Genomic DNA, 13,742 nt, shown 5'->3' with positions numbered 1-13,742 from the left:
CTCTACCCCTCTCTCTTACTCCCTCCTCTCCCTGTCTCTCTTCCCCTCTCTATTTCCCCTCCACCTCTACCTCTAAAGCCCCCCCCTCTCTCTCTTTCTCCATCTCTCTTTCCTTCTCTCTGACCCCTTCCCCCCTTCGCTCAAATGCTAAACGGAGAATGCGTTTTTATACCAATTCCTATTTGCATGTCAGAAGCAAAGCCATTTTTTCTATTGGAGTTATCCCAATATGTTTTACTTCACCAACGCCAAATGGGAAATGTCATGTCGACTGTATTTTCTTTTGTTCTAATAAAGTCGAACATCCATCGTTTTGTCTTCCTCTAAGCCACGTTTGATCAAGTGCCAAAAACATTTCACAAGGGCAACTTTGAGCTCTCAACTGAGCTGCAAGAATTGGTTTATAGAAAAGATATGGAGCGACAGAGTAAAGAAGTTACACTTCTTTTGCAGTGCCTATAAGATCCACATTGGAACTCTGTACTGCCTCGGTACTGCACTGAAAAAAAAACCTGAAATCTGGTGCAAGGACAGGCATGCTTTCCGCTCAGCTCCTGCGACACCCTCTAACTTTTGGTGATTTTTTTTTTTTTCACCAGAAAATTTGCTTAAAACTCCGTTTGGCAGAGTTCGACTTTGGAGGTTGTACTAGATGCTTATAATTACAGGCCGAGCGTGAAGATTAAGAGTGTCATGGAAAAGAAGCCGCAAACAAATAAACAGCTCGCTAAATTATGCGCCGTTTGTAGCGCGTGACCAACGTCAGTGCGTTCTTTGGCACACACATTTTGGGAGCTTTGGTCGCCTGTGATCTGCAAGGGGCCCGTATAATCTGGAGATGGACTTGTTGCTCAAATTAGTGGGGAAGAGAAGCGTGCCACATGTTCAGTGTCCATAAATATTGACTATGGCTTATTTTTATTTATTTAATTATTTATTTTATTGCCGGCCGTCTCTGACACTAGTGGCTTTTCCATTTCGGGAACAAGCTTAATGGCATCTGTCCCACTTCTAACCACCAGCCTCAAACACGCTCGCCTTAGACGCACTTCTCCTGTCAAACACGTGTGGTGCATTCCACTTTGAATCATTTTTCTCCCAAAAAAAAAAGACAATCGAATGAGAGAAGTCACAAAAGCAAATGCACGGCAAAAATCGATTTTCATAGCAGTCATATTCCAGAGTGTAAAAAAGCCCATCTGGCTCAAGGCAGAGGAATGTAGGCCGTGAGTCTGGCCAAGTTGCTGTTAACAGCAGGTGAAAGGCTAATGGTTGGATCTTGCGGTGTCATCTCAGGGCTTCAGCTGACCCCCTCCCCGCAAACCGCCCCCGACTCGTGGAATGTAGGTGATGACAAGCGAGTGCTGTACCATCCGAATCAAGACCAAAACGTACACGTGGAACACACACATGGATGATCCCACTACATTTTCTGTGAGTCTTCTCTAAGATAAAGCACAGGTGTCAAAGTCAAGGCTCAGGGGCCAAATCTGGCCTGCTACATCATTTTATTGGGCCCGCGAAAGCAAGTCAAGCATGTCAAGTTCTGTGATACAGCATGTAAAGTCTGTACCAAAATTTCTAATTGCCGTATGTAAACCAAAATAAGTCTTTATTCTTGACTTCAGATTTGAAAACCAGCCATTCATCAATTTTTCATGTGCTCTGTATGTAATATGCGGAGGGGATGAAACATTCTAATAGGTTCCTATAATTCATAACGGCCCTCGAGAGGAAACCGTAACTACAACGTGGCCCGCGGTAAAAAAAATAAGTCTGACACCCTTGAAAAAAAGCAACCCATTTGAATTCTTATCGAAATTATTGTCAATTTCATGCAGTATGTTGTAGTAGGGTGGCATAGGCAAGGTCTCCTGCTATCCAAAAGAGAATCATCAATTTAAATGAAAATGGATTGATAATGCATCCCAACAGAAACACTTTTAATTGTATTGTATGTTAGGCTGCATTCAGTTTGGTACCGGGACAGAGCATATTATGTAACAGACAGGAAGTGTGCTCCAACTGCCTCACGTCCTCGTCTGCAAACAAACTTGTGAACTCAGCCGATGTTTTATAACAAGGATGAGGCGGAAAAGCACAATGTTAACATTTTAAAAAGTCGAAATGGTGAATCGTTGGAAGACGAAAGGATTTTTAATCAGGCGTCTTGACATCACAGATTTTAAACGATCGCTGGTGGGTTTGCAACATACCCACCAGACCATCACAATGAACACAAGTTGCATTTGCACATCGATACCATTTAATGACCAAAGCGAATCAGAGCTGCTTTAATCTTGAGCTTTTTTTTCCCTCGTCATCAGTAGCACGCATTGATCGCTTTTTATATACATTACTTCCCGTCACGTAGCAATGCATCACTTCTCTCTGGTGTTTTGAGGAGATCATGTCGCGTTGCCCAGTTAGATACTGTACATCTCATTGTTTGAGACAGATATGACACCATTTATCTAATCTAAGTCTCCGCGTTGATCCAATTACACGCTGTTTGAAAGGGCAACACTCCCAAGAAAACTGTGGCGCTTTGATAGCTTATCCGCGACATGAATGAACGACCTGGCGAGGGAAATAATAAAAATAATAATCACAGAAATGAGTACTTTCTCCGTGCTAGTTAACTCATTCACTGCCATTCACGAATGTATTCAGGAATTGAAAATATGATGTCCAGCGCCATTCCCGAATTTGTTCGGGTTTTGTTTTTTTCATGCTTGGGTGCCGATAAGGCGCTGTCCATGGCCTCTGGCAATGTTTTTTCTTTTTTCTTTTTTCCCTTTTTTCCATGTTAGCGCTTTGTTCTAGCTTTAGCGGTTGTGCAATATATAAACCAATATGTATGTATTGCATTGTATTTTTGACAGCCGCCCTCATTTCAAGCGCATATAACTCCAGACCCATATCACTTAGGATTAACTTTTTTTTTTTTTTTTAATGAAAGAATACAAATAACGTTTTCAAGGAAAGCCGTTACTACACATGATATCTTATCAGGTTAAGGGGTGCTTGAAAAGGTTAACCTAATTTACCTGTCTTGGTGGATTTTAACAAATTCACTGCCATTACAGAATTTATGGAATTTATTTGTTTGGGTTTTGGTTTTTCTTGCAGAGGAGGCTAAAGCACTGGTCAAACCTCCCACGAGGGGGCAGCATTTGCCTTTTGTACAGCCGCCCCCATTTCAAGCACAGATAACTGCAAACCTATGTGACTTTGGAATTAAATCTTTTTTTTCTGATGAAAGAAGAGAATCTAATTTTTCTTATGCTGCATTGAATGTTTATGTAGTCTTAAAACTCAATATTCTGAAATTCAAGTGATAATGACAAAAACCTTGGCACTGGAGTGGACACATTTTTGCACATCGTCTGGCAGTGAATGAGTTAATAGTTGGGGTGTTCAAAATCACCATTCGCACAATAAAGAGGTTCTCCCCGTTGTCAAAAAAATTAACTATGACGTCTGAATATGTTCCTGATCGGAATGAGAGTGTGGGAAAAGCTATAAGACGCGCTTGTTTTGACAGAGCAGCATTTCACTTGAATGATGTTTCCCCCACTCACTCGCAGCACCGGGGAAAAACATGGCTGGAAGAAAAGTAAACCACTCTGAAGCCCTTCACTTTTATAGCGCAAGCGAGCTCTGTGTGGGAGCCCCTTCGGTCTGACCTTGTGTTTTTGTTCAGGGAATATTTGTGGATCGCATATACAAACAAATGCACACTGGAGGGAAAAGAAGTAGAGCTGCGATGGTGGCGGTTGTCTGTCGGTTTGTTCGCACTTGGTTGCCATGCAATGAATGAAGCAAGCCATTGTGGTTTCCTTGTAACTTATAGGTTAAAAAAACAGAATGGAAAGCTGTTCCATGTCAAAAATATATGTACATGCTCATGCACATGCACATGCACACACAATCTTTTTTGGTGGGGCGCATCATATTCACGATTACTTTGGGAGCTATCGCTAAGATCGCAAAAGCAAACACAAGAAGTTTGCTGCTGAGGTGACTAACATTATGCAACCAGAGGCCTTTCTGTATTTGAATTGCTAAATGGGTGATCTGGGATTATCCCTCATCAAATGTTTTTGTCCTGGGGAGGAGACAAAGATACCTTGTGAATCTCTGTAGGCTTTAATCTACTGCTATCACTGGATGAAAAAAGAACAGTCGCTTTGGCCAAAACAACTACCTGACCGAACTATCATGGCCTAATCCAATGGGCCAGTCAAAAGAAGGATCAATTATGTGTGTTTTTATGGAGATTGAGAAAGGGAAAAAAAGAGAAAAAAAACTAAATGATTTTCCAGTAAAGTATTTTCCGGTGTATAAGGTGCACCACCAGTGAATGGTGTATTTTAAAACTTTTTCCATATATAAGGCGCACCGGAGTATAAGGCACACTGTCAATGAATGAAATATGTTTTCTAAACACAGTATAATACAGAAATATATAAAGTTCAAATATAAGGTACAACACATTATAAGGCGCTACAGTAGAGGCTGGAGGTACGCACTACATCTTCTTCAGGGAGAAATAGAGTGGGTTGCTGATGACAGTCGTTTCGAGACCTGTTGTGGCTCAATATTACTTCACATATAAGACGCACATGCATATAAGGCGCAGGTTCATTTTTTGAAGAAAATTAAGGCTATTGGCTTTCTACCCCGGACAATACAATAGCTAAATTTCTTAACAAACCAGGTGTTGGCAGGTTGAACATTTGGTTCCTGAGCATTTTAGTGACTTATCCGACTTAACTCATTTCATATCGTAATTGCAGTACAACCATCATATATATTCTTCAAGACTGTTTGCAATAGATACTTTACTAAAAACAAGAAAAAAAGAATCTATATATATATATATATATATATATATATATATATATATATATATATATATATATATATATCAAATATTTCAGCAAATATCAGAGAAGTTAGTGATGACAGGGTGAACACCCCCCCCCCCATCGATAATAACTTGACTATCAGAGTGTGATTACGCTGAGTTTTACAGCGTTCCCCCGCACTAAACAATGTTTTGTAAATAACAGTTGACAAGCATAATTTACATTTAGCACCATTTCCCAAGACCTCCATCCTGACCCCGCATCTCTTCCACAGAGCGAGTAATTCCGAAAGAAGCATCAGGTCTGTATCTCTAAAGGGGGTTCCAATTTGGGGCTTACCCAAATTACCATTGTTTTAAGCACTATTGTAGCTTTTCCTTATCATAACCCCCCTGGGTGACAAACCAGAAGAATCCTTCAGGCCTTTAAAAAAATGAGATCTCGCTCTCATGTGTGCTTATTTGATGGGGGTGGTAGGGTGGCTTGGGTGCGAGTGTCGCACCCACCCACCTACCACCATCACCGCTTCTACGACTACCACCACCCCTCCCGCCCGCCCGAGGGCTTAAAGTCCGCGGGAGGCGCTTTCAAGGGCGGCCATGTGATTGACAGCCCCTCGGTGACATCACCGGACGACAAAAAGAGTGGCCGGCCGAGGGGAAGGAGCCAATCAATCGCAGCACTCCGGCGGTTGCGCACGGGCGCAACCATTCCAACTCCACTCAAGAGCGCACCCAGACATTGACACGACGTTTTTTTTCCTCGTTTGGAAGATGTTCCACCGAGACGCATTATACTTTGATCGCTCTCCTATGCGCGCAGAAACATCCTCGTGACAAGAACGGGTTTAGTGCTTTTGATTTCCTTCTTTTTTTCGTATGCGTGTGCGTAAAAAGGACGAACCAAGCCGGCGCGCGTGACATTATGTGCTCGAGCGAACAAGTGATAGCCTTGGGCTGTCTGTTTGTGATCCTCCACGGAGAATCCGCGTGGATTTAACGCGACTTCATGTGGACTTTATCGGAGCCCAACGGTGGAACGACGACCGGACACAACGCTTCCTCGTCAGGTAAGAAGAAGAAAAAAAACTTGAGAATCAACAAGTGACTTAACAGGCACTTTTTTACGCTCTTAAATGAGGCGGTGGATATTGTAGGAAAGTGGAAAAAGTGTGGTTAAAGTGCACTTTTCCTTTGGAGGCAGTTTTTTTTAGATGTGTTGTACATCTGGCCCCGGTGGAGCACGTCAGATCTAACACCTGCAAGCCTCTTGAAGTAACCCTATCCCTTATGATTATACAGTCAAAGTCTCCGCAAATTGACGCTTGTAGCACCCGGCCGGCTGGGGCTCTTCTTTTCCTAACTTTTTTTTCTTTCTCTTTTTTCCCTCTTAACCCCCCCTTCTTGAAAATACTCTTTCATGCCTCTTCTGATCTCCACTCGCCTACATTCCTTCTGTGTATTTCTAATTGGAGACTTCTTTGATATTGCACTTCCTGTCATTCGTAGACTTCCTCCATCTTTATCTTATGGATCCGACTTTATGCCCGTGACTAATTCCCAACCGCCACCGCCGCCACCTCAAAGCAAAGAGGTGTCTTCTTCCCCTTTCTTCCATGCCGCTCAGGGAATTAACGGGACGTCCGCTTTCTCCTCCGCAGGGACTGACTGATCATGGTCACCGTGGTCGGCTCTCTCATGGTACTGCTTATGGCTCAGGTGTTGATGGAAGGCACAACGGGACTCATCCCCGAGGTGGGCCGAAGGCGGTACAGCGAGTCGAGCCGGCACAGCCCGCAGCAGTCTGCGAGCGTCCTGGACGAGTTTGAGTTACGACTCCTGAGCATGTTTGGCCTGAAACGCAGACCGTCGCCGGGCAAGAACGCCGTGGTTCCTCGCTACATGGTGGACCTGTACCGTATGCACTCGGCCAACGGCGACCACGGTGCCCGGCGGCCCAAGAACATGGGAAGGCACGCCGAGAGTGCAGCCAGTGAGGCCAACACGATTAGAAGCTTTCACCACGAAGGTGCGTATTAGCGAATACCTCGACCTGTCAGCCTCCAGCTCCTGGGCTCTCTCAGACAGCCCAAACATGTACTTAAACGTGACTCAGGGTGTCAAGCACGCTGACTTCAGAGCACTCTGTTGTTTTACAGCACCTTTTTAGTCATCCAGAAGGTGACATGCTTCTTAATTTATTTACACTGTTAATGTCAGTTTTGGGGACACTTTAAAAAAAGGCTGTGACGCAAGACCTTTGAGCAAACATTAAGGAGGCAGGGTGGAGGGGTGTCTGGCTACTACTTCTGGGAAGCAATTGATCCTTCAAAACTCTACTTGAGGATTTCATATATCTGGCCATGTTCTTCCACCGTACATTGAAGACGAACATCTGTCTTTTTCGTTTCCTTACTTTAACGTCTTCAGTTTTTTAACCCTGGTGGACTGTCATTTCCATCTTGATTGATTAAGGTCTTGTGAAGGCGATAAACAATGATGACGAAGCAAGATATTCCCCTTCAGTAGCCTTATTTAAGATATTTAGTTTAACGGTATCCAAAATGGAGTCTGGCAAATGCATTATGTGATGAAAAAACAAACTTCTGGCATTCGATTCAATTCAATTCTAAAAATAGAACACATGTCTATACCTTTCCACTAAGATAAGTTGAAGTCGTACTTTCTTCCCCACAAATTTCTCGACTTTGAATGATGTCCACTTTTACCACAACTGCTGGCCAACGGCTGTCGCGAAAGCTTCAACACATATCCAAGTGGCTGTGGAATCCCTGAGAGGTGAATTTGTTACTTAATAATTAATGGTGTTTGCAGTGCGCCTCTGAAAACAGTTTTTCCAGACACGCACCGCAGGAGCGGGATAAAGAGCGACGTTGGCCTTTGCGCAGATGATCGCTCGGCCCCGGGTCACTTCAGCAACCCGCAACATGGCATTAAGGCAAACGTGTCATCCACTCGGACGTAATTCTAAATTGTTATCCTGTCCAAATTACCCCCTTTTCACCTTGCACCACTCCTCTAAAAAGCTCTTGAGTCACTAATATATCCGTTACTAGTCCGATGAGATGAATTCTTAGTTTCAGCTCATTTTAATACTGATTTAAAGGACAACCGACATCACTTTTTTGTTTCCTAACTGACATCAGTAAAACGTTTTATATCATCTAAAATACCCAAAACACACAGTAAGATTTTATTTTAGTCAAATGCAAAACGTCAATAAAAATGACTTAAAGTGTCTAAAAAGTATTTCAATTTGAAACCGGAAATGGCCAGTTTCAGAAGGTCCCGCCCCCATGTTCGTGGTGTCACGGCAAGACGTCTTGCCTTGCTCGAGAATCAAAACAATGGCTTCGTATTTGGAGAATATGCTTTCTTGTTACTTATCCAGTTATGAATATGATTCAAATAGTTCTGAAGAAGAAAGCATACATGTTTTCAATCGATTAAATAATTTATTCCGTGTCATCTTGAGGCTTTAGGGGTGGGAAATGTCGCACCCAAAAAAGGCAGAAAATGGCAACAAAGCCATGCAAGGAATTAATCAACCCATTTCCACAGGCTGATTAATTCCTTACATGGAGCTTTGTCGCCCTCTTCTGCCTGTTTTTGGTCCTACACGACGTTTTCAGACCAAAGTACAGCAAAATGCATTGACGTGATGGAAAGACTGCTACAATGTGTCCTTTTTTCGGTCAGGGTTGTTCCTTCAGTGACGTAGGGTGAGGACTCGTCACCAACTCAAAAACAAGACTTCCGGAATATTTAGTGCGAGTCTTAAAATGTAAAATATAGCTGTATGCGGTGGAATCTTTGTAAAATACTCTCAGTAAAAGTCATTTGAAGCCATTTTACAAATTATGGACAGAACTTTAAGTGTTGAACTACTTAAAATGTATTTTCGATGTACAATATACAAATATACAATGTACGATATACAACTTGTTGCAGTACGATGTTACAATAATAACGGCCACTCAATTCTCAGAGTTTGATGGCAGGTTTAAGTGACAGAGAAACACAGCAACGTCAGGGGATGAGACGGAGGCTGGCGTTTGCATATAAAAGCCACACTGACATGCAGTTCAGATCAACTGAGGATCAGGAAACTGAGGAGAGGGCTGGCACGGATGAGACAAAGGTCCAAAAGTCATCACTATTTGAGACCAGACTAGATGAGGATCCGTAAGATCTTTTGAGGAGAAAATTAAGTGGGAAAGAAGTGATGACTGTTCTGGTTTGAGTGTAGACCAGATCAATTGAGTGCCAGGACTCTATGTATGGCACTGGAACCAAGTGGTGCTTTTGAAGAAGGGGGCAAAAGTGGTGACTATTCTGCTTTGACCTTGGTTGAAGCTTTCTTGGGTGAGTTACATTTAGGTGTACTGTTAGGAGGAAACCATTCTGATTCAAGTTGAGAGTACAAAAGTTAGGGTAGTAAGGAACAAGATAAAATTGAGAACAATTAGGGTTACCCCAAAGGTCAGATCAAACACGGAACGAAAACCCCTGAATCGGGAGCCAAGCAAACACTATTCAGGCTAAAGCATAGGCCAGACCTCAAAAAGGCTAAAAGTAAAGATTCAAAGGTGTCATAACTGACCAAGACTTCAAAACATTCAATTGTCTTCCGATCTCTTTACACGTACTATTAAAAAAAGAAGATTGATACATCTGTTTATCATCACCACTTCGCTCAGATACTCTGTTTCGCTCGCAGTCAAAATCCAGGAATAAAAAGCAGCTACGAGAAACGGTGCAGTGACATAAAAACCCAAATTGACACTGCCCGTTTTGTCTCGGTACGGAGCCCGAAAAGAAATTAGGAATGTTGATCAACGCAATCTACAATTCACACGTATTTAACAAGCCAGGACTTGTTTGCTGAGGTGGAGGAGGGAGCTAAAGACGGCGTGACAGAGAGCGAGACGGAGCAAAGAGGATTTGGAACACGGGGAACAGGAGGATTTGGGATTCTGAGGGGGTAAGGACAGAGTAGGAAGAAGGAGAGACAAGGTAGAGTGGGGCCAGTCACACCCCCCCCCCCCCACCCACATCAAATAAGGAGTGATACGCCTAATTGAGGTCTTTGTGCCTTTGGTGGGAGCTTTAGAATGAGATGGTGGAATTTCCGAAACAGTTCCTTTGAACGATGCTGTGCGCCGTTAAAAGTTTGCAACGCCGTGCGCGCATCGCTGCCCGTCATGCTCACAAGTAAGAGTTCAAAGTGGGATTGCGGCACAGACAATTGCACGCCGCACTATAATTTGTGTCACTTACACAGCGAGGAGGGAAAAACCAATGAGTCCATATACTGTGCTATCTTAACCATGCCTTAGAGCAGTCATAATAACGCGGCTTGTCTAAATGCACTTTCAAGGAACAACCTCTCCAAGTTTCTCTAAAACAGTCCTAATCCTGAACGTAATGAATCATGTGTTGTCTGAGATTTATTGTATGACTGCGGAAACGGTCGGCTTGACATTTAACGGTCAGCTTGGCATTTACGGCTATATTCATGTGCTTGAGATTGTAGCAAAATGTCAAACACTATCCAGAACTATGCCACTTATATCATCTGCAGCCTTCTATAATCAATATTTGGGTAAGAACCTGCCAGAGATGCTGATTACTTATAGACGAAATATAGTTGGCCTTGTGAGCCGTCTGATTGTGTCTGGGTCATGAAACGTTTCCATTTCTTGAGGAAAGGGGTTTTTTCAGCCGTCATCTATACTTGAAGGTGTCGGACATTTTGCTCTTCATTCGAAGAGCTTCGTCAACGTACTAAAGTTGTGCTGGTAACTCTTGCCCTATATCCCTATTAGACAGTGGTGGCTGTGCCGGACCCCTGCTCTAAAGTTGGGGGAGCAGTGGAGCCAAACTGATTACTTCTATAGTTCTATCCCTGGCTCTGATTTCACCTCATTAGCCAATCTGATTACCTCTCCTCGGCTGAAGAAACCTTTTACTCGATGGTCCCCTTCTGCACGACTGTGGGCCCACACACGTTTCCATTTGTTAATATAGTTTCAATCACATGGTCAAGCACCCCTATTTTTAAGGCCTTGGTTGGATTAGATTCACACTGTAACAATCTGATCGTAAAATGTACTGTAGGTCAGTGCTTTGGTAGCATTTCGCCATTATGGTTTACCTCTGTCATATTAGCTCAACCTGCACTGTCTTTTCTAGAGTCTATGGAGGCTCTGGCCAGCCTGAAAGGCAAAACCACCCAGCGGTTCTTCTTCAACCTCACTTCCGTCCCAGAAGAGGAGCGTGTCACGTCGGCAGAGCTTCGCATATACAGAGACCAAGTCAAAGGAGTTGCCGACAACAGTTCTGCATATGTCAGCTCGGCGGCCGCCGGCTTTCATCGCATCAACATTTACGAGATATTTGGGACACCCAAATCCGGTGACCAAGGGGAGCCTCTTGTTCGCTTGCTAGACACCCGGTTGGTGAAAGACTCTTTCAGCCAGTGGGAAAGTTTTGACGTTAGTCCCGCTGTGTCGCAATGGACATCCGGGAAAGGTCACAACCACGGCTTCATGGTGGAGGTGTACCACCCAGAGGAGCATCAGGCCAGCGACAAGCACGCCCATCGACGCGGCAGGCATGTGCGGGTGAGCAGGTCCCTGCACGAGGACCAGGACTCGTGGCCTCAAGCCAGGCCTCTGCTGGTGACATACAGCCACGACGGGCGCGGGGACTCAGTGCTGCACACGCGAGAAAAGCGCCAGGCCACACTGCGCAAACAGCGGCGGAAGCACCAGCACAAGGCCAGCTGCAAGAGGCACGCGCTCTACGTGGACTTCAGCGACGTGGGCTGGAACGAGTGGATAGTGGCGCCTCCGGGCTACCACGCCTTCTACTGCCAGGGGGAGTGTCCTTTTCCCCTGGCGGACCACCTCAACTCCACCAACCATGCCATTGTGCAGACGTTGGTCAACTCTGTGAACTCCAACATCCCAAAGGCATGCTGCGTGCCCACCGAACTGAGCCCCATATCTCTGCTATACCTGGATGAATACGAGAAGGTCATCCTTAAAAACTATCAAGACATGGTGGTCGAGGGATGCGGTTGTCGGTGAGAATAAGAAAGCGGGTACAGATTGAAGGTGTCGAAAAAGTAGTGGAAAAAAAAAGAGACCTCAAAAAGGTTACAATGGACACCCAAGTTTCCCAATGAAGACGTTATTTATATGAAAAGACACAAACGGAGCTATATAATATGAATATATTTATGTCTCTGTTAAGTTGGGAAATAAATATTTTAATTTTACTGGTTTTGAAAAAATGTATTTCCAATGTACATTTCCAAATGGGTGCAATACCACATGAAGTATAATGCGCAGATGTTTTTCTATTTTGTATTTATTTCTATCATAACCACTTTATTTGTAAATAAATGTGTATTTATCGTGAGAAAACGTGCTTTGCCTCGAGTTTTGCCCGACGCCGGCGACGTATGGCAAGATGCAGAAATGCACACAACCAGAAGCGAGTTTTGGGACAAAGATTGCAAAATCAAGCAGCGAGCTCTTGATGGTAAGTGTAACTGGAGCGCAACAACAATAGTGTAGTCGGCTGAGGTCAGAGTGCCACTGCTGCAGCGAAGCGCAGTCATAGGACGGCGGAGGCAAGTTACACAAGCGCAAGAGACTCCCGTGGGAGGGTTAGAAAAACATCGGAGATTGTTTTCCAAGAACGACGGCAAAGACCCCCAAGACTTGTGAAAACCAGTTCCCGGTGTTTTTCCTTGTCAAATTAGCAGAAGAAAAGTGTGTTCACACTTGACAGCTTTGAGTTTAGTCCATGCGATTCCTCCTCCTGATGGATTGAGTGTGAAGGCTTTGGCTGGCGACGCACCGCTGCGATTTTTCTATTTGATCAAATGTGAATGCTTTGACTGAAAATGAACTCAAGTCAGATTTGTCGGGATTTATGATTGAAGTGTCAATGCTTTGGTTGAAATGAACGTTTGATCAACTATGATCACCTTTTTGTATTATGAGTGTCATTGCACAGCTTTGGCCGAACCGAATAACCAAATTACAGGGTGTGGACATCGTCTTCATTTAATATGAAGACCAATTATCTGATACAAGAAGGCAGTGTATGATCTTCTGTTTTAGCCCGGACCAGAGAACAAAATTACAAATGTGAACATGGCCTCAAATAAAGTAGGCCGTGGATGTGTCAAACAGAATTTTATCCGGTCAAATTGCAAACGGGGAAGCGTTAATTTGAAGTAAACCATTACCATTAAAAATATATATATATATATATATATATATATAATTTTCTGCTTTGTCTTGCAATTTTTTCTAGAGTGCAATTTTTTCGTCAATTTAAGTAGAGCAGAGGACATAAAGACTAAAATGCGCGCAAAGTACCAATGTATTTCGATTAAATGCTTTAACATGCAAACAAAATGATAATTTGTGGTAAAGCTATGATTCCCAGAAACACCTTTATTTTATGGATGCAATTTATTTCAAGGGCTTTTTTAGCTTGCCAAGTAGGACTGAATGTTGGATTCAAAACAAACCAGATACCATTTTTGGTTTTCAACAGTAACGGAGAACCAAATTACAGGTCTGAACATGGCTCGAATTAAAGAAGGGAAGCCTACACAGTTGATTCATCCGGAGGTTTGGTACGCGGGGATCATGCGAAAAACACATCAGAGTGAGCCCGCGCTAACAGGCCCTCGGGGGAGGGGGGGGGGGGTCCAAAAGAAAACGACTGGCACTTAAATTAATTAAGACAAACACACCTCCACCTGTTCACGTCCAACTCGTGCTCAGACAGATTAATTCCTCCCTCACATGACTCAGTCATT

At 43.6% G+C, this 13,742-nt stretch overlaps 1 protein-coding gene across 1 annotated transcript; it reads left to right on the top strand.

Moving 5' to 3' along the window:
* Window positions 1–5,488: 5,488 nt before the first annotated feature.
* On the top strand, window positions 5,489–12,505 carry bmp2b (bone morphogenetic protein 2b). Its single transcript, XM_089022260.1, has 3 exons — window positions 5,489–5,943; window positions 6,535–6,902; window positions 11,090–12,505. The coding sequence occupies exons 2-3, from the start codon at window positions 6,548–6,550 to the stop codon at window positions 11,986–11,988; spliced, it is 1,254 nt and encodes a 417-aa protein (XP_088878386.1). The 5' UTR covers window positions 5,489–5,943; window positions 6,535–6,547; the 3' UTR covers window positions 11,989–12,505.
* Window positions 12,506–13,742: the final 1,237 nt, after the last annotated feature.

Source organism: Hippocampus bargibanti, linkage group LG19 (genome assembly GCF_051943395.1).
Source record: "Hippocampus bargibanti isolate YZ-2025 linkage group LG19, ASM5194339v1, whole genome shotgun sequence".
Taxonomy (NCBI): domain Eukaryota; kingdom Metazoa; phylum Chordata; class Actinopteri; order Syngnathiformes; family Syngnathidae; genus Hippocampus; species Hippocampus bargibanti.
This window is presented reverse-complemented; position numbering and strand designations above follow the sequence as displayed.